The 19,847-nt window shown below is 45.5% G+C and overlaps 1 protein-coding gene across 1 annotated transcript in view; it reads left to right on the top strand.

The window, feature by feature from the left end:
• Positions 1 to 19,847, top strand: part of PIK3R4 (phosphoinositide-3-kinase regulatory subunit 4) — an 86,128-nt gene that overhangs the window by 14,842 nt on the left and 51,439 nt on the right. The window contains exons 5-7 of the mRNA XM_088462797.1: positions 1,683 to 1,817; positions 12,117 to 12,338; positions 15,050 to 15,223. Coding sequence (XP_088318923.1) covers positions 1,683 to 1,817; positions 12,117 to 12,338; positions 15,050 to 15,223 — 531 coding nt within the window. The remainder of the gene's footprint in view (positions 1 to 1,682; positions 1,818 to 12,116; positions 12,339 to 15,049; positions 15,224 to 19,847) is intronic.

Below are 19,847 nucleotides of genomic sequence, written 5' to 3'. Positions count from 1 at the left end.
ACTCCCAGAAACCAAGGACGCCCCCCATTTCCAGAAACGCAAGCTGACGCCTCCCCCTCCCAGCCCTGGCTTAGAGACACCGCGAGAGTAGACGTTTTGCATATGCGCAGTCCTCCCACCATCAGAGACGTATCTCTGAATGAGGCCCTGTATACACAATAGGCATATCACCGCTCTATACTAAGTACTGGTTACATAACTGTTTTCCATTGCTAGACTGGAAAAGGAAGAATGATAACACCCTACCTCATGTAATATTTTCACTGTCTGCTCTGAAAACTAAAAGCAAACTTACAGTATCCGTGTATTAATAGTGTACAGTGTACATGTTGCCTATAAATGATGAGACGGCCATTTTGGGGGCAAAACCAGTATTCATGAAAATACATTTGTTGTTGCTGTTCTCCTAAATCAGGGAGGATTGCCTTGTTTTATAGAGGGGCTGAAAAGATCTTCACAAAACATAAAAAATATGTTTAAGCTTATTTTGTACTGTAAAGGCAAATGTAAAGCACTTTGAGTCCTTTAGGAGAAAAGCGCTATATAAATAAAATTATTATTATTATTCCTACAGTGTTGGCAGAGAAGAATATATTACACATTGTATAGAGTTTGTGCAACAGGTGATATAGGAATGTTATGTTGTTAGATTAGCGCTACTGCCATCTACTGTCTCAAATCATAAGCTGGCACATGGCACCCTGCCCCCCGGCCCAGCCCGCCACTGAGCCCAAACCATTTAAAGAATACTATTACTAATATTTTAGTAACAATTATTGCTTAAATGTTGTTTTACCATTAGGTGAATAAATTCAGCAGGAACCAGTGCTTGATTAATATTAGCCATGCCTTATCTTTAAGGGACTTCATGTATATGTCATTGTTTTTAGCAAAATAAGCTTACTTAACCAACTGAGAATATTAAATACGCAACCAGTCAGTGCATGAACCATAGCAAAGACTAAACTGACCTGCTCCGCTCCATATGTTTCCATTATTATATTGTTCAAACAATTTTCCTATAGGTCAACATCTTGGCCTGCTCGTGTTTGCTTAGTCTAGTACTGACTGTGGGACTGTTTCGTTATGGATCGCTATTGCGATCAGAGCTACGATTACGAACGGTTATTCTGCGAAAATATGCTAATGTACGCAATCACAAAGCTGTCGCACAGCCAGCATAGAGACGCCCACTAACGCTATCTCACATCTGTAATACCTTGCAGTCCTGCATATACATCGGTAACATCGGCCCCTCAAGCAGAATTGAGGCAGGTCTGACCTTACTCAGAAATTGCTAACCTTGTCGCACACAGTAAGTACTCAAGCTGCGTATGCCGTTGCAGTGGCTAATTTCTGCACGCCCATGCAACGACGTTCAAACGGACAGGCACGCCTGCGTTTCTCCAACCACTTCCACGTCACCACTCCCAAACGCTGACTACCTGTCAATCACTCTGCGATGGCTTACCGTGCTCTGAGTGATCGCAGCGTAGCCGTCATGCACAAGCATTGCGATGCACGCGCAGTACGTAACAATCTGTCAACTGCGTGCGCTGCTGCAGTTGCAATCCTTAATGAATCAGGCTCAGTCTCCTCTTTAGTCAGCACCTTTCAATGATTTGATATGTTACAAGTATCTAATTGTCTGTGTTTTTCCTTATTATGGTGGGTTTGTAAAGAAAACATAGCATTGTTGGCCGAGACGGCACTGAGGTTTCTAGAACTGGTGCAACTGAAGAACCTGAACATGGAGAATGACCCAAACAGTGAAGAGCTGGACGAGGCCTCACACCCCAGTGAGAGCTATGACACAGGTATGTGCATGGGGGTGTGTAGCACAGAATACATATAATACAACATTGTATAACTAATTGCTCTGTAAAGAGGCTCACTTGTGTCAGTAGGCGGAAAGCTGAATGTAATATGCATGACAAAGGGATTTATGACTGCTCCCATGTGTTTGCATAGAGTCCATGGGGTATATTTAATAAAGTGTGGGTTTTTAGAAATGGAGTTGTGGCCATAGCAACCAATCAAATTCTAGCTATTCTCTTCTAGATAGAAGGTGCTAGATAAATGATAAGTAGAATCTGATTGGTTGCTATGGGCAACAACTCCACTTCTAAAAACCTGCACTTTAGTAAATATACCCCCTAGTGTACAGCACTGTGTACATGTGGTCTGCACTTTACAGAACGGAGGAGTGAGCCACTGTATATATTGCAAAACTCAAATTTCTTTACCTCCTGAAATTTTTCTCCAGCCTCTCTGGAATATTATTCAATATTTGTAACTGAGAAAAGAAAGGGTATATAATTGTGTACACTCTGTAAAAATGGTTCATAAAGAAAAAGGGTGCAGTTAGACTATCCAATGTCACAATGGGAAAATGCCTTTAGTAATCTCACACCGTTACTCAACAGTGGTTACGTAAGCAACATTGAACTGGAACATGTTGATTGTGTGATGATCAGTGGTCAGGGATCTCCAGACACTCAGAAGAGCCTTAGATATATCGCAGCAGACAGTGTATATATGGGACATAATGGGTATGCAGTCCCAGTACTAATCCAGAAAGGTACACACGTTTACCATTTAGAATAGAAGGCTTAGTACAGTCTTTTTTTAGATTCCCGATAGTGATCGGTTTATTGTAGTAAAATTCCAAATCTGAAAACGTGACTTGGCATGCTGGTGGCATTATTAATACAATGGTGCATATAACTTTGTATAATTATGTCACTAGTATTAGCAACACAAGAAAGTGTGAATTGTTCCCCAACCAGATGAAAAATTAGTCCAAGTCAAACGTAGTAAAAGAATAAATAAAAAGGAAGTTATTTATTAATAAAAGCTAATAATGGTTAAATGGATGTAGTTATCCAACCATGTAAAATAATGAGATGAAAATAAGTATTTTTATTCATTCTTATGTTATCCCTGGGATCAGAGCCATTCTAGGCCAATTAAACCGAGTTAACCCACCATTGGAGGGTGCAAGCAGTGTTACCTGCTGCCCCGGGGGTGCTCGCTATTTGATCACTGCATTGTAATTGAATAGCTCCTGGCACTTTACCTGCTGGAAGAGACCGTGCGGCACAACCCTTGGGTAAATGAATATGCCCCATGGCAACATTAGTTTTGCACAAAGCAGTTAATAGCAAAGAGTGCAGATAATTTAGAGTAATGTTACATCATACACATACAGCTACTGTATGCAAAATTGGATATACAGTCAGCATATGGACAGTCATTATGTCAACATGCAGGAGATTGGCAGAAGTATGACAGCAGGACTACACCCACAATGGTAAAATGCAGCTTAAAGAATTTTAATGGTGTTTGCTGTATAACTGTAAACGTGCTTTATTATTTCAGCAGCATTTTACCTTTATCAGCATAGTGCTGCCAACATACTCCTGCCAATCTCATATGTTGCCCGAACAAGTATATGTACTCCAAAAATTGTTACACAGTTATCCTGTATGAGTGTTATACACTATTGTACAGGGGCTGGCTGGCAACTTTTAGCCTGGGGGGAAAATGCATGCAGGTGGCCCTGGCAGAGGAGTAGTGTGTAGCCAGGGTGCCGAAGCGCGTGCGTGCTTAGGCCCCCCTCCTCAAGTGTTCCAGGGAGGAGACCGGTCCATATGGAATTAATGTAAAGTAAAAATAAAGATATGGGACAGCCCCCTGTAGTGGTGTCCATATGCAGTGCCCCCTGTGCCCCAGGAGAGGACCCCCTTATACAGGCCACCAGTAGTGATCCTCCTATGCAGTGCTCCTTATACAGTGCCCCCACTAGTGGTCCTCCCTGTGCAGTGCCCCTTGTGCCCCCAGTAGTAAGCTTCTTATATAGTGCCCCCAGTAGTGGTCCCCCCTGTGCAGTGCCCCTTGTGCCCCCAGTAGCAAGCCCCTTATATAGTGCCCACAGTAGTGGTACCCCCTATGCAGTGCCCCCAGTAGTAGATCCCCCCCCTTGTAGTGCCCCCTGTAGTAGTCCCCCCCTTGTAGTGCCCCCAGTAGTAGTCCCCCCCCTTTGTAATGCCCCCAGTAGTGCTCTCCCCCCTTGTAGTGCCCCCAGTAGTGCTATATCCCCCTTGTAGTGCCCCCAGTAGTAGTCCCCCCTTTGTAATGCCCCCAGTAGTAATCCCCCCCTTGTAATGCCCCCAGTAGTAGCCCCCCTTTGTTGTGCGCCCAGTAGTAATCCCCCTTGTAGAGCCCCTAGTATTGCTCTCCCCCTTGTAGTGCCCCCAGTAGTAGCCCCCCCTTGTAGTGCCCCCAGTAGTGCTCTCATCCTTGTACTGCCCCCAGTAGTAGCCCCCCCCCCTCCCACAGTACACACACACGTAATAAATAATAATAAAAAAAACACACTTCCCTGAATCCCCGTTCCCGCCGTTGCCATCCGCTCCTCCGTCTGTCCTTCCCGGGCCGGGCCACTCTGCATTATGGGAGAGACGTCATATGACGTTATGACGCCTCTCCCATTGCCCACTGTATTATGGGAGAGACGTCCTATGACGTTATGACGCCTCTCCCATTGCCCACTTCCGGCTCCCGCAGTGGGCGCAGCAGCAGCTAATGAGAGTCTGACAGACTCTCATTGGCTGCTGATCAAAACAAACACACAGCTGCCGGCGGCTGTGTGTTTGTTAGTCACTGTGTAGCGCTGACCGAACGCAGTCCGGTCAGCGCTACACGCGCGGTGCAGTCTGTGTCACAGAGACACAGACGGCCCGCATTGCACTGCGGCCCGGGGCGCACCGGGCACCCTGCCCCCCGACCCAGCCTGCCACTGCTATTGTATGTAAATTATTTTAGAATTTCAAGTTAGAAGTTGTGTAGAGTAGCAAAGCTTTCTCCCTCCATGCATTGTAGTTGTGCTTTTCAGAATGTAAAGAATACACATGCATGTAGACATTTGCAATGCACTGCATGCTTTTTAGTTTCAATGTTTTAGGGAATAAAATAAATTTAATCCACCTTTGCTTTAACATTAGGTTTGTGGCTACTACTTTGTACAAAGCATTTTTTGTTTTTATTCCTCCTTTAATGAAATGCGATTCATATGCATTCTTAAAGCTTCACTACCACCTAGTACAGGCCTGGCCAACCTGTGGCTCTCCAGCTGTTGTGAAACTACAAGTCCCAGCATGCCCTGCTACAGTTTTGCTATTAGGGAATGCTAAAACTGTTGCAGGGCATGCTGGGACTTGTAGTTTCACAGCAGCTGGAGAACCACAGTTTGGCCAGGCCTGACCCAGTATGGGATGTAGTCTGGAACCCGACTGTCCAAATGCCGACCGCCGGCTTCCAGACTGTTTTATCCCGACTAGGGACGAATGACAGGCGTCTAAATCTAGACGCCTGTCATTTGCCCGAAGTCTGGAGACCGTGGGGGGGGGGGAGATGGTTAGGTTTAGGGCTCCCGGGGGGGACTTAGAGTTAGGCACCCCCCCGGGAGGTTAGGGTTAGGCTAGGGTGAGGGAGGGTTAGGGTTAGGCACCCCCGAGGGGAGGGGAGGTTAGGGATAGGCACCCCCCCCCCCAGGGGACCTAGGTTTAGTTTTAGACAGTGGAGAAGGGGGGGTTAGGGTTAGGCACAGGGGGGAGGTTAGGATTAGGCACCCCTAAGGAGGGTTAGGGTTAGGGGGGTTAGGTTAAGTTAGTAAATACTTCCCTTTAGGACGATCGGGATTTCCTCCTTTGTCAGGCAGCCGCTGTCGGGAATTGAACCATACGGCTGGCGGTAATACATATCACATCCCCTAGTATATATTTTTCTCTGTGCAGCCATTTAAGCACATACTACCCCAATTCTGTAATACTGAACCAGCAGATCAATTCCATTCACCATTATACAGTGGCTGTGGAGGAGAGGTGTGAGCAGGATGACTAAGTACTAGCTGTAGTCTCTTGCTTGGACCCTATTGGTCTTTTCACTTCCCCCCACAGCGTTCTACAGTCTCATTTTGTCCCTGGAGGTGTAGGAATGAACTGCGGGCTGAAGGTGTCCAGTGCCCAGGATCCCCATGGTTCAGGGATTACTCACATCTGCCAGTCTGAGGTTTTTCCAGGGATAACTACTGGGTTGGAGAACTTTGGATATGCACTGCACTGTCATAGTTTAGTTTATCTGTTGTGTTCACCTTTCATGTTGTTATTGTTTAGTAGCCTATACAAGAGCATACTGTGTTTGAATATCCTGTACATTTAAGGGAACTTTTTTTGTTATAATGAAAGGAGATGTAAACTACATTGATATGCTTTATTGCTATATGTGGAATTAAGCAGTATTTCTACTTCAGGGTCCATAGGGGGTCCACAGGGTTGACCTTGGGGTATAGGTTGGGAACCAAATCCGGGCACCACGCAGTTAAAGCTTTTAGCTCCCAGGATGCACTTGGGTCCACTCTCCCTATAACCCCACCCCCCAGCCAGAGGCACCTCAGTTTAAGTTGGTGCCCGGCCGGAGTTGGGTCACCGTTACTGCAGGGGGGCTGCTTAGCAGCCCCTAAGCTTAAAAGAGTTTTATTTTATTATTTTTTACTACTCTTCAGAGCGGCAGCATCAGACTGTCCAATGGACGTCTGAGCTGCCGCTCCTACACCCCGCCGGCGCTGCGACGCCAGTACAGATCTGGGGATCGCAGCGGGACCCCAGAGTCTGTACTAGCCGGGCTCTGGAGGAATCCCTGGGCTGCTGCCGGATCGACGGGGACAGGTAAGTCGCGTGGTCACCGCTTACGGTGATCCACGTGTGAATATGCAGCCTTATGCCTCCGGTCTCTGGGGACAGACCGGAGGCGCTAGCGGTGGCGGCGGGCTCCCCCTCCATGGAGTGTCCACAGCCCACCAGGGATTATAGCGGCAGCGGGAGCCGGCATCCCGGGGGGTTAATTGCTAGCCAGGGGAGGAAGCCTTCCCTGTCTAGCGGCTCCTCCCCTCAGCTCAGCGCGCCTTTCAATAATACAGTCTGGCGTCGCTGAGCTGCTTCCTCCGCGGGCCACGCTTCTTCTGAGGTCTCCAGTGGCCATTTTCTCTCTGTGGTGCTGCAGAACTCTTAGGATGTCAGTGAGCCCAGTCCCCCTGCGTACCTGGCCATTTTGGGTGAGTGTACACAGCGCTATAGCCTTCCCAGACACTGAATCTGGGCAGTTGAATGTAGCGACATTGTGCAGTATATTATATGTCATGCTTATGTATGTATATATATTTTTCTGCATTGTATGTGACTTATGCTAGTGCTGACTGTCTGCTTTTTCTCTCACCTGTCAGTGTATATCTATCCCTTTTCTTTATCTGCCCTAATACAGGTGTACCTGGGGTGGTTCTGAGACCTCACATATATATATTTGTTAATATCTGTGAGGTTTGTCACATACTGTTGCGTGCTGCACGTTGCCATATTTTAGATGGAACTGTGAGTTGCATACGCTGATAATGGGTCCCTGCAGCTAATCTTAGCGTCAGTCAGGACCGGTATGGCGCTGCTTAATATTTCCGTCAAGATAGTCAGATATATCTGACCAGGAGATTGCACACGATACTGCACCCATTATTGCTATCCTGCAAGTCATAGCCTGCAGGAATTAGTGCGGAGGATTTTAACTCAGAAAGGTTTATGTATGCGGCACCATCTGGTGCGGGGCCCCTTGCACGACCCCCTTAAAGGGCGGTTTATTTCTCAGGATCCTCTCCTTTGAGGATCGCCGGGCGGGCCCCATTGTCGTCACTCGCTTGGAGTTACTTCACCATACTGCCCTTTTGAACTCTGGGTATCTCGCAATTTCTTGCAATTTACCCCTGTGCAACAGACTGTCGCTCCCCGCCGGGGTTTTTCACAGTACATGAATTACCTCCGATACCACATCGGTCTGTCATTCCCCTTGCAGGGATTACCACAACGGCCACCCTGGTGGATGTCGTTTTATAGAAATACTAATTGGCGTGATATACGCCTTGTGGTTACTGACCAGTGGCTCTGCCGTGAACTGGATGGTATATTCGGCTCTTTCCCTCTCACATGGGGGGAGCCGATTTCAAGTATTATTATCCCTGTTTTGGGGCTGGTAGCCAGGTTCATTCTGGATATAGAGAATGTCGATCCTGCACCTTTATCATACATTTCCCGTTTTCTGCCCAGCGGGTGGATCTCATAGCGGGAGCCTGCTGTCGCCAGATACGAGGAGTCACAAAGGCCTCCTGTTTCCCATTCCCTGAGGGTCCTCACAAGTAATGGAAATCCCCTTCTGGGATGGATTTGTATGTTAAGCATCGGGTTACAGGCATTAATACGCCTCCCATCCCGGCCTGGACGGATTTTACGGATCCGTAGGTGGTAACTTTGCCTGAAATCAATGTACTCGTTTTCAGGGCCTGTTGCCCGTCCTACCATGGCCATCGCATGGTGATGCTTTTGTGACGTTTTTCCCCTCCAACACGTCCTGAGGTTCAAATATCGTTTGCCGCTCACATAAAATATGCAGTGGTCATATGTGGGATTACCTCATGGGATGCCGGTCTTCTAACTTTCAGGGTTTTGGCGGCGTCTGTATCCGCCGCAGTACCCTATGGCTGCGTTATGGGAAAGCAGAGGTGCACACTCCTTCCATGGGGAAGATCTTGTTTGGTCCTGACCTTGACAAGATCGTTGCATCATTGGCAGTATCACTAATGGGGAGATACCGTCTTTAGCTACTCCCACTACATTCGGACTAACTCTGTTAAGTCTTTTTGTCCTCAGGGTCAGCCTAAAGGCCTGTTTTTTCCTAGGCTGTCGGCCTCCATGGGGGCCACCATATCCAGTACCGAGCAGTCCTGGACTTCCGGACGACCCTGTTTCTACACCTGAGGATATACCCTCAGCCTGACGGGACAGGTCTACATCTGGGGAATTTCCAGAGTGAGGTACTGATTCTCAACGGCCTCTCATTGCTCAGGCAGCCTCCTCACAGGCATTGTTACACGGGCCCTTCTTCAGACCTGATCAGGGCCTTACAATCCCAGAAAGCTATACAGTCTTTGTGGTAAGCAGAGCTATTTCGGCCAACCTCACTATCTCAGCGAGGGACTGGTTGTTCTACTTTCTTTCTGGGGCGGTGACCGACTGGTCCTCATTTGCCTATACTCTGTCTCAAATCCCTGAATAGATTCCAACGGTGCCTGGACTCAGGTGGAATCGTCCATGCTCCATCATCCGACGTTTGGAACCTGGGGATTTTAGGGTATATCTGAGTATTTAGGATGCGTACCTACGGGTACATACAGAGCCATCTCATCAGCATGGGTTCAGGTTTGCTGTGCCACAGCAACACTTGTAAGTTTCGGGCTCTGCCTTTTGGGACTGTCCTCAACTCCACCGGGGTTTACCAGCCTTATGGATTTTCTGACAGTTCACCTGTTCAGGGTATCCGAATGCTCCTTTCTCTGGACGGTCTCCTGCTTTTAGCAGGATCACCAAGGTACTTTACCGCCAGGTCAGGATAACCGTGGCTTGTTCTCGGCACAGATAATTAGTCAACGGAGAAAAAGTCCTCCCTACATCCCTCACAGGGTTTTCTTCATCTGGGAGCACTGCTGGATTCTCAGACTCTGAGAATTTTTCTGGCGTAAGACAAGATCTCCACTCTTCAACTTGGAGTGTGCGGATATCTACGCATTCGACATATGTCATTACTGTTTGTGATGCGCGGTCTACCAGAGTGTCTACCTTTTGGTAGGGTGGAATGTGCTCAGTTCCATTCCAGGCCTTGCCATAATTGACTCCCCTCCAGATGGATCGAGTTTTTCCCATCGGATCGCTGTTCGAACGATGATACTTTCTCCGGAGGCGAGTTGGTCTCTGTCCGGGTGGCTATGGCCATCTCGTCCAGGGTGTTCTTTGCTACAGACAGTGTCTGGTCCGCATTCGTTTCGGGGCAGTTGGACGTCTGTCGTTTCTGCCCTGCCACTTAACTTGTTGATACTTTAGGCTGTCTTGGACCTTTACTCTGGCCTAACCCATATGTCACGGTAAACCTGAATAGGTTCAGTCCGACAGTGTCACAACAGTGACTTCCATCTAGGCAACACTGGTAGTTGGGTGGCAATGTCAGGTATGTCATCCATTCTGACATAGTCCAAGGGTCTTCTCCTGGCCAACTCTGCAGTGTTTATTCCCGGAGCTCTACATTGGGAAGCGGGCTTCCTCAGCCGTTGCGACGTGCATCCCGGGGACTAGTCTCTTCTCCAAGAGAGGTTTCAACTCCTGGTGAGCAGAGGGGGCCTCCCTGAGGGGATTGATCCTCATGGCCTTCTGAGTTGATCACACATTACCGGTGTTACAGTCCAGCTCCAGGAGTACTGAAGCTACCTTCAGTGACTCTTTGTCAGTGAAGTGGTCCTTCCACTTTGTGTACCTGTGTCCTCCGGTCTCCCTTCTTCCTCGAGGTCTTCGGAAGTTTAATTCGAGACGGAGGGGCTTTCCTTCTGGGGGCTCCAGTTCGTCCCAGACATCACTGGTACTAAGATTTTCGGAGTCTCCTCATCGATACTCCGTTCCTACTGCTTCACTATCTGGACCTGTTGTCTCAGGGTCCTTGTTTTTCCCTGGACCTGGATCGTTTGTCTTTGACTGCGCCCCTACTGTGGTCCTATGGCTTCCCTGGCTCTGTCTTCATTGAGATGTTTAGAGCAGATAGGCCAGACTTTGCTGGGATCTGCCACGGACTGTGGCATACATAATTCTTATGGTATCGTACCTGTCGATACGATCCTCCGGTGTCCAGGATTTTCAGATATTCTGGCATTCCTTCCGGCTGGCTTGGGTTTCACCCTTGGCCTGGCCTTCCTGACAGTGCGGATCTCTACACTGTCGGTATGGTTAAGATATGGAATTGCTCCGCTCTGGTATCCAGTTCATCCTTTGGAGTGTTTTCTGGATTATGCCTCCACTTGTCCTCCCTAGGGACTCCTGGGGAGTTAGTAGTGGTTCTTTGTTCCCTCTGGGGACAGTCAATGGAACACATGGTCTATTGTTTAAGCTCTCTCTCTCTCAGGGTGTTTAAATCAACCAGGAGAGTGTCTGAATTGGGAGCGTTCTCATGTGGCTCCCTCTTCTGGAGGGCATCATGTCAGGGTGTGAGTTGCTCTCGCCCTGTATTTCTTCTTAGAGTGGTTTTTAGGTTCCATATTATTCTGGAACTTATGGTACGGCCATTCAGTCCCCAGTCTTCTCGGCTGGTGTGGCCTCATTGACTGTGGTCCGGCCTCTTTGGCTTTATATGATCCGTTCAAGTTCCTTATGGTAATCGGACTCCTTATTGGTGGTCTGCGGTTTCTGGTTTTCACAGGAAACGATGGCCGGCCTATAATGAAATGTTGGCTGGATGGCCTCGTATGTCTTCCTCAGGGGCCTACCCATAGGTAGGCATTTCTGTCGTTGAGGCTTGTTGTTTCTCGGGCCATGTAACCCTCGTGGGCGGCTCGTTGTGGCGCCTCGGCTGTTTTGCCTTACTAGGTGTCCACGTGGTCTTCTGTCCATACCTTTTTAAGGTTCTAGGCATTGGTTTCCTTTGCCTCTCTGGATGCTTCCTTTTTGGCGACGGATTCTCCTCTCAGCACAGGAGCGTCCCCACCCTTGGTTGAACTGCTTTGGGACATCCCCAAGGTCAACCCTGTGGACCCCCTATGGACCCTGAAGTAGAAAACAAGAGATATGGTAAGAACTTACCTTTGTTATCTCTGTTTCTACGAAGTCCATAGGGTCCACAGGGCGCCCACCCTGACGCACCTGGCTTCATATGGGCTGTGTTACTGGTCACCGGTTTCCCGTCTCCTTTTCTGTGAGTATGGTTCTAGAGTGTTCCAGTTTTCTCTCTCTTTTTCTCTCCTCCGGCCTTTGGCTACTTACAAACTGAGGTGCCTCTGGCTGGGGGGTGGGGTTATAGGGAGAGTGGACCCAAGTGCATCCTGGGAGCTAAAAGCTTTAACTGCGTGGTGCCCGGATTTGGTTCCCAACCTATACCCCAAGGTCAACCCTATGGACCCTATGGACTTCGTAGAAACAGAGATAACAAAGGTAAGTTCTTACCATATCTCTTGTTTTATGTATGGTGTATTGTTTGTGCAGAGTTGCAGGCTTTACATGAGATGGTCCAGCAAAAAGTGGTGACATTACTGAGTGACCCGGAGAATATCGTAAAACAGACATTAATGGAGAATGGGATAACAAGACTCTGTGTGTTCTTTGGTCGCCAAAAAGCCAATGATGTTCTTCTTTCTCATATGATTACCTTCCTCAATGATAAGAACGACTGGCATCTCAGAGGAGCTTTCTTTGACAGCATTGTTGGTATGTATTCTATGCAACTGTATAAAAGTGGGAGTGATAGATCACTAAGAAGTGTGTAGTATTGTAACCATATTAGTTTTATGTTGTTTTTTAGTTTTTCCTTTCAACAAATACTTTGCAAGTTCCATCATTTATTGAGGATTTTTACTTTGTTCCACTTAGAAATAAAAGTGTTATTAGTAATGTTTATGGATTATTAACACTGCTTTGATTTATTAAAGTGGCTAAAATGCTAAATTAAAGGCTGCCTACAGTTTTCTGAAACTGCACAATGCCCCTTTATAGGTAATTTACCTACAGCAATTTCCTAACTGTGGGGCTGATTCAGCAGTGGAAGGAAATGGAAAGCCGCACACACAAGCCGCTGTGCAATTACATAATGCTAAAATTAAATGCTGCAAGAGATGTCTGAAGCGAAGAGACTCCTCCTGTCAGCATCTGCGATCCTAGTGCTGCGACTGAGGTTGCTGCCTGGGATCACCATCGCGACCATCGATGTTGTGCAGCACTGGCCAGCTGAGTAAACCACAGCTTATTGTTGGCCTGCCCATGCGCAAATACCTGATAATAGGAAAACTGTGTTTGAGTATCCACGCCTGCGTCCTCTGCTGAATCCGCCCCAGTATTACCGAGGTTATTACATACCACTAGTGTATTGTAAGGGTTTATCTCTTTGCAGTTGTATTTTATCACTTTGTTAACCAATAACCATTTAAAAGAATGAAGACTATATATATATATATATATATATATATATATATATATATATATATATATAAAAAGACTATATATATCTCATTTACCTTACTATTCTCCCCTTTTTCTCCTCCGGTAATTTCTATAATTTTTTTACTCTCGTTAGTGAATAACTACACATTGTTGATATTCAAGGCTTAATTCAATAACTGCATCTCCCATTTTGTCTTTCATATTTACTAAACTGTTTTACTATGTTATGTAGACTAAAAGAAATAGGACATAGTTTACTTAACTTTACAAATACCAGTGCAGGAAATCCCAGAAAGCCAGTCTCAAAGCAATGTAAAATGTTCCATAATCTTCAGGCAAAGGGTACCAGGGAACTTACATCTTAGTCTGCTGGAGAGCTTACAAATAACGTCTGCTTAGACCGGCGTTTTATACACGCAAATACAGACAGTGGATGAAAGTATCACACTACTTAAGTTTGCACATTGATCTTTACATATAATGGTAAATGGTTGCAACACTACATAGTAAAGGTTATAGGAGCAGATATTTCTATCCCAAATCCTCAAAGTCTAGATGTCTCCCAAATAACAAATCATTAGACCTGAATTCCCAATCAATTACCTTTGCTGTATTATGCCCTGACTTGGAATGTGAGTCCGTAACATATTCTTTTTGTAAACATAGAACTTTCTAACACTGACAATGTTAAAGGAGAACAGAATATTAGCTGCATTAAGAACTGAATAGTATATGTAGATGTTCATTTATTTGTATTTATAAGCATTCATTAACAATATCTAGCGCTCCCAAATGTAGCAGCTTCCTATTAGTGTAGTCAGTAAACTGGCTACATAAAGCAATAAAGTATGGAAATAGAAGCGCTTGTAAATGATCTGTTATAAAGTATTAAATTATAAATGATAAATGAATGAATAATTAAATAATAACTGACGACCAATGTTAAATAACATACACCAACAATCAACATGTATAGACAGACACTGATGTTTAAAAAGCTCTCTTGTGAAAAATTATGGTGTTAACAGGATGGCATCCCCGATAAAGCAGCACGCTGGAATAGCTAGCAAACGCTAACCCTACCTTTCCCTATGTTGCCGCACTTCGTGATTCTCAGCCCCGGATCCTCTTCTGGCTCTAACTTCAGACCTTTAGTCAGTGAGCCGTTCGGTGGGTCCCGCTTCAGCCGTGTCCCGGCGCTAATCCCACTGCTGTATGAGCGCTCTCCGGCTGAGTGCAGCTCGTGCTCTGGAATTGCGCCTGCTGGGGTATGACGTCAGGGGTGGGGGGGATAATCCAAATGTCCACAAAACTGGTCACCAACGCGTTTCGTACTTAGACTTTTTCAAGGTGTCCATATGCTGGGGTCAGTCCTCCTTTTATTCCTGGTGGATCTCTGTGATTGGTTGTTTTATAAAACTCTGTTTAGAGATTAGGATTCTGCCTGTTGCCTGGTTGCCAGACTAAAGGTCTGAAGTTAGAGCCAGAAGAGGATCCGGCGCTGAGAATCACGAAGTGCGGCAACATAGGGAAAGGTAGGGTTAGCATTTGCTAGCTATTCCAGCGTGCTGCTTTATCGGGGATGCCATCCTGTTAACACCATAATTTTTCACAAGAGAGCTTTTTAAACATCAGTGTCTGTCTATACATGTTGATTGTTGGTGTATGTTATTTAACATTCGTCCTCAGTTATTATTTAATCATTCATTCATTTATCATTTATAATTTAATACTTTATAACAGATCATTTACAAGCGCTTCTATTTCCATACTTTATAAGCATTCATTATATTGCTTCAGTTACAAGTAAACTAATGCCTTCTAAAAGCGAAGATAAAGTCTTGCCATAAATATGTATGTAAAGTATATAAAATATAAAAGCTTAATGCAGTGGACAATCACACACCATATTTGTCACATATTATTTATTAAACGTTTGTACACTAAGTAACCTCTGTGTTGAATTGATTCTGTTTTGCCAGGGGTAGCAGCATATGTGGGGTGGCAGAGTTCTTCTATCTTAAAACCACTTCTCCAGCAAGGACTGAGTGACGTTGAAGAGTTTGTGATATTTAAGGCTCTCAATGCTCTGACTTGTATGTGCCAACTGGGGCTCCTTCAGAAACCCCACATCTATGAATTCTCTTGTGACATTGGTATGTATGAGTCAGTGGAGCTTGTATATTGTATGGCTACATTTCTGTTTCCCCCTGCATTTTGGTATGTACAGATGTGTCCTCCTACACTGTGGCTTCAGGTACACTAGGGTCCGGGTGACTCGCCTGTGCCGATAGTCTTTTTCGATCAAAATGTGCCTCTTATTCGCATAAATAAAGCAAATGGAAGTGGAAAAAAACACTCTGCTACATTTCACTGATCAATTTGATGTGTGACTGAGTCTGATCTGAGATACGAAGTGATGGGTTGCAGTGACCGTGTCTTTTTCTCACTCCAAGTTTCATTGTGCTTAATCACTTATCTGGTGCATTGCATACAAGGCGACCGACCAGAGCCAGAAGTGCTTCATCTGGCAAGGCCGCTTCATATACGACCACGCCAGCCTGCTCTGTCCGCCGGCTTTAGCAGAGGAGATCCGTTCTGCACAAGTGCAGAATGGATCTTCTCTGACTCCCCATACCCCTCTGCAGTTGTACGGCAGCCTGTGACACCACTGCCGGGATTGCGCCCCAGAATGCCATGCAAACGGCACTCTGAGACGTATGCGTCAGTATGCTGATCTCTGTGTGTGTGCAGAGATCAGCTGCAGCAGAGGGGACTGATGATCACTCCCCCCTGCCATATGCTTCGCAAATTGGAGGGGGTGGGGCTAGTGGGAGGGGAGTGACGGGCGTGGGGGCATTTTGTGGCCCTGGCAAATGCAGGTCATTAAAATATTTTTTTTTGGCTGGGGGTGTGGGGTTATCTAAAAAAAAAATAAAAAAAATGTGAGACATGGGGAGGGGGGGGGACTAAATTGGGCACCCATTGTCCCTGGGGGTGAGGGTGGAGGCTCTACCACAGGGTCCTATTACCACTAGGAGTGTGGGCGTTGTTATTGCTGGGGATCTTTCGACACTGGGGGGGGGGGGTATTTTTGATGGTGGGATGAGGCATTAAATTACTATTGGGGCCTATGGACAGGGGGGTTGGGGGGATGCAAAACATCCCCTAGGTATATTTCTTTAAAATAAAATATATTTAAAAAAAATATTTTAAACGTAATTAAATTTAAATGAAGACCCGACAATTTCTGTGCGGTTTTGTGTTTCAGTCAGGGTTGGCTGGTTTAAAATAAACCACCTCGGTTTAAACCAAATTTTTTTTTTTTTTTAAACCACTCTGGTTATTTTATTATGCTGTGACTATATAGGCACAATGCTGTGACTGGTATTATTCCACGTTCTTGTTACTTCTGATCTTTATCGGAGTAAGCTGAGCTAATGCAGTAAATCACACACACTATAAAGATATAGGGAGTATGAACCAGATAAGAGAGGTGATAAATCTGCCTTGCATCAAGCGAAGACTTCTCCCCCATCAATCCCATAGGGCAGGAAAAAAAAACCACAGCTAACATACTCAATCTTAAAGAGTAAACACCAACACATAAAACAGGCAATATACAGAGAAACACCTCATGGTTTAATCTCCATGTTTACCTTTGTATATCAGTACAAAACCTTCAGTCCTATTGAGATGAGTGCTAGAAAGAAAGACTTGGGGACAAATGTCTTAGGGGTCTATTTACTAAGCAGTGTTAGCAGACAGAGTGAAAAGTGATAAGAAAGTGATAAGGTGCACAGCCAATGGGGGGTGCGATGAGCATGATCGCGCCCCCCTTTGGCATAGGAGACTGATCGGGCTGATGCTTTAGCAGCCTCGGACAGTCTCCAGTGCAGCCCAGCACATAGCAACGTCGGCTGGGCTGCTGTGGATGGGGAGTTGTGCCGGACCCGGGTAAGTAGTACCCGCTTGCGGCTCCCCCCCCCCCTGCACCCCTGTGTACGGGCGATCGGCTGATTGCCCGTACACACTTGCCGATGGACAGATATGTCTGCAGACATTTCGCCTGTACACACTGGCCGATGGTGGCACGATATATTGGCCGATCAATTGATCGGCCAATATATCGGCCAGTGTGTACTCAGCATTAGGGGTCTATTGGCTGGCACCTTATCACTTTCTTACCACTTTTCACTCTGTCTACTATCACTGTTTAGTAAATAGACCCCTTATGGTGCATACACACGATCAGATTTTTCCTTCAGATATGAACGATAACGATTTAAAAATCGTTCAGTCGTTCATATCTGAAGGAAAATCGTTCATATCTGACATGCCTGAACGATGGACGATCAACGATGCGCGTTCCCGTTTGTCAGATAACGATATCTGACATCTGATGGGTTTGCAGTCAGACTTGGACGATTCCATTCATTTTAATGCAGTCAAAAATCGTTCAATCGTTCAAAACTTTGGTAAAATCGTTCAAATCGTTCAGTCGTTCATCTGACAAGTCTGACAAATCTGACCGTGTGTATGCTCCATAAGTCTCTGTCGTGTCACAAGTGTCATCTTATGAATGGTGGACGAGCAAAAAAAAAAGTACAATTGAAAAAAGTTAATCCTAATGTATTTCCCATTATTGAACAACTTCTGACTGCTCAAGTATCTTCAGCTAGTGTAGAAAGAATTTTTTATTCTATAGGTTTAGTTCACTCCAAAGCTGAAAAGGCCTCTAAACTAGTGTTTTTATAAAAAATGTATAATGCCAATGACATTTCCAGTTCTAATGCTTAACTCCATTTTTTGTTTGTGTGTTTCTCTGAAAAGTGCTTTTGTATGTTTTAATTCTGTTTAGTCTAAAGTGGAGATGTTGCCCATAGCAACCAATTGGATTCTAGCTCTTATCTTCTAGAAGGTGCTAGTTAACTGTTAAGTAGAATCTATGGCGACATCTCCACTTCTAAAACTCTCACTTTAGTAAATATACCTCCTAGATGTATGAGGGCACATCTGTACTAAGGGCCTGATTCAGAGCCGGACGCTATTTGCGCTCGCTCGGTCAGAAAAAAGGGGTGGCTATTCAAATGAACCGTTCGCTCTTTGTGGTCTGTTTACGCCTCTAGGTCTGAACGAGCGAACAAAACATGCGGACGTTTTTTGGAAAACTACGCCCCCTGGCCGCTCGCATCCTACGTCATGTCCGCTATTTATTAGATTAATCGAGTACATCGACCAGCGTTCTGACTATAAAATAACCCAGTGACGTGGTCAATGACGCTGCTGTATTAATTATGCACACCCTTAAAACGCCCGTTTTGACCTTTAAGCACGCCTGCGTTCGGATCTCCACTCCCCGTTTTCAAGCACCTTCCCCCGTTACCACCCACATACGCCTCCTCCTGTCACTCAAAATAGCAGGCATTCGCTATTTAGCGAACAAACGATTTTCGGCCGCACTGACTGGTTCGCGCATGCTTATTACGATCCGTACGCATGCGCAGTTGTGCAAACATCGCTCGGAACGAAGAAGCGGCCGCTTATGAGCGGCTCTGAATCAGGGCCTAAGTGTATATTCATTTCATTATAGACAATCTGTGATGTTTTATTAACAGTGACAGTTGGAGTGATTTTGACCTATATAGTTTGGACAGTTTTGTGGGAAAAATGTCGATCAGAACATTCTGAGGTTGAGAAATGACCGAACGTACACTACCGTTCAAAAGTTTGGGGTCACTTAGAAATGTCCTTATTTTTGAAAGAAAAGCACTGTTTTTTTCAATGAAGATAACATTATATTAATCAGAAATACACTCTATACATTGTTAATGTGGTAAATGAATATTCTCTGCAAACGTCTGGTTTTTAAAGGAATATCTACATAGGCCTGTATTCAATTTGGAGTGAAAAGCCGGAATCTGCGGTTTTGCCGATTACATAATTTCACCAGGCGGAAAAGTATTGCCGTATTCAATTTGAAAGACTTAGTTTTGCCTATGAATAGCAGGCAGAAAAAAGTGCAGAATTGGGGTTTTGGGGTGCAACGTTGCGGTAACCTCCATGCAGCTTTCAGACAGTGCCCCAAAGGGAAACTGCGTCAAATTAAAAAACACCCAAAAAATAAACACTTAAAAACACCCAAAAAAACCACTTTCATTTTGGTGGTGAAAAAAAAATAATTTGGGGGACAAAGTTAAAAACTAGCAAACTAGACTCCAGGGGGGTCCCCAAGTATGCCCCATGTGTTTTTTTTCATTACAGGTGCTTGCGGCAGGTGGCGTTTTCTCGCTTTTTTTTTTTTTTTTTTAAACTTAATTTTAGCAACTTTAAAATATGCTGGCCCCCATTTTCAAGTACCCCACATTTGCTGGGATAAGTTATTTTCTGCAAAAAAACCTCCTGGATACTATTCTTCACCACTATACAAAAACGCTATTTAGCAGCTATTGAGCCTGTTTAAAAACATCAAATACCTTCAGCAAGCCAAATCGGGGGTAACCATACCTAACCCCCATGTCAGAGCATCTTTTGGAGGGTGTCAGGCTGATTTCCACAAATCTGACAGGACTTTCCGCTTGTTTCAGTTTCGCCGGGTCCCGTTTTCGCATACTTTCAAATTGATTACGGGGATACGCAGGGACGAGCGTGATACATTTCCGCCTGCAAAACAGGCGAAGTAGGCGAAAAGTGGAAGGAGGTGGAAAAGTATCGCGGGTGCGAATCAAGTTGAATACTGCTCTTGGGTGTATAGAGGCCCATTTCCCGCAACCATCACTC

The sequence above is a fragment of the Taudactylus pleione genome, unplaced genomic scaffold, assembly GCF_031769625.1.
Source record: "Taudactylus pleione unplaced genomic scaffold, aTauple2 ptg000053l, whole genome shotgun sequence".
Lineage (NCBI taxonomy): Eukaryota > Metazoa > Chordata > Amphibia > Anura > Myobatrachidae > Taudactylus > Taudactylus pleione.
This window is presented reverse-complemented; position numbering and strand designations above follow the sequence as displayed.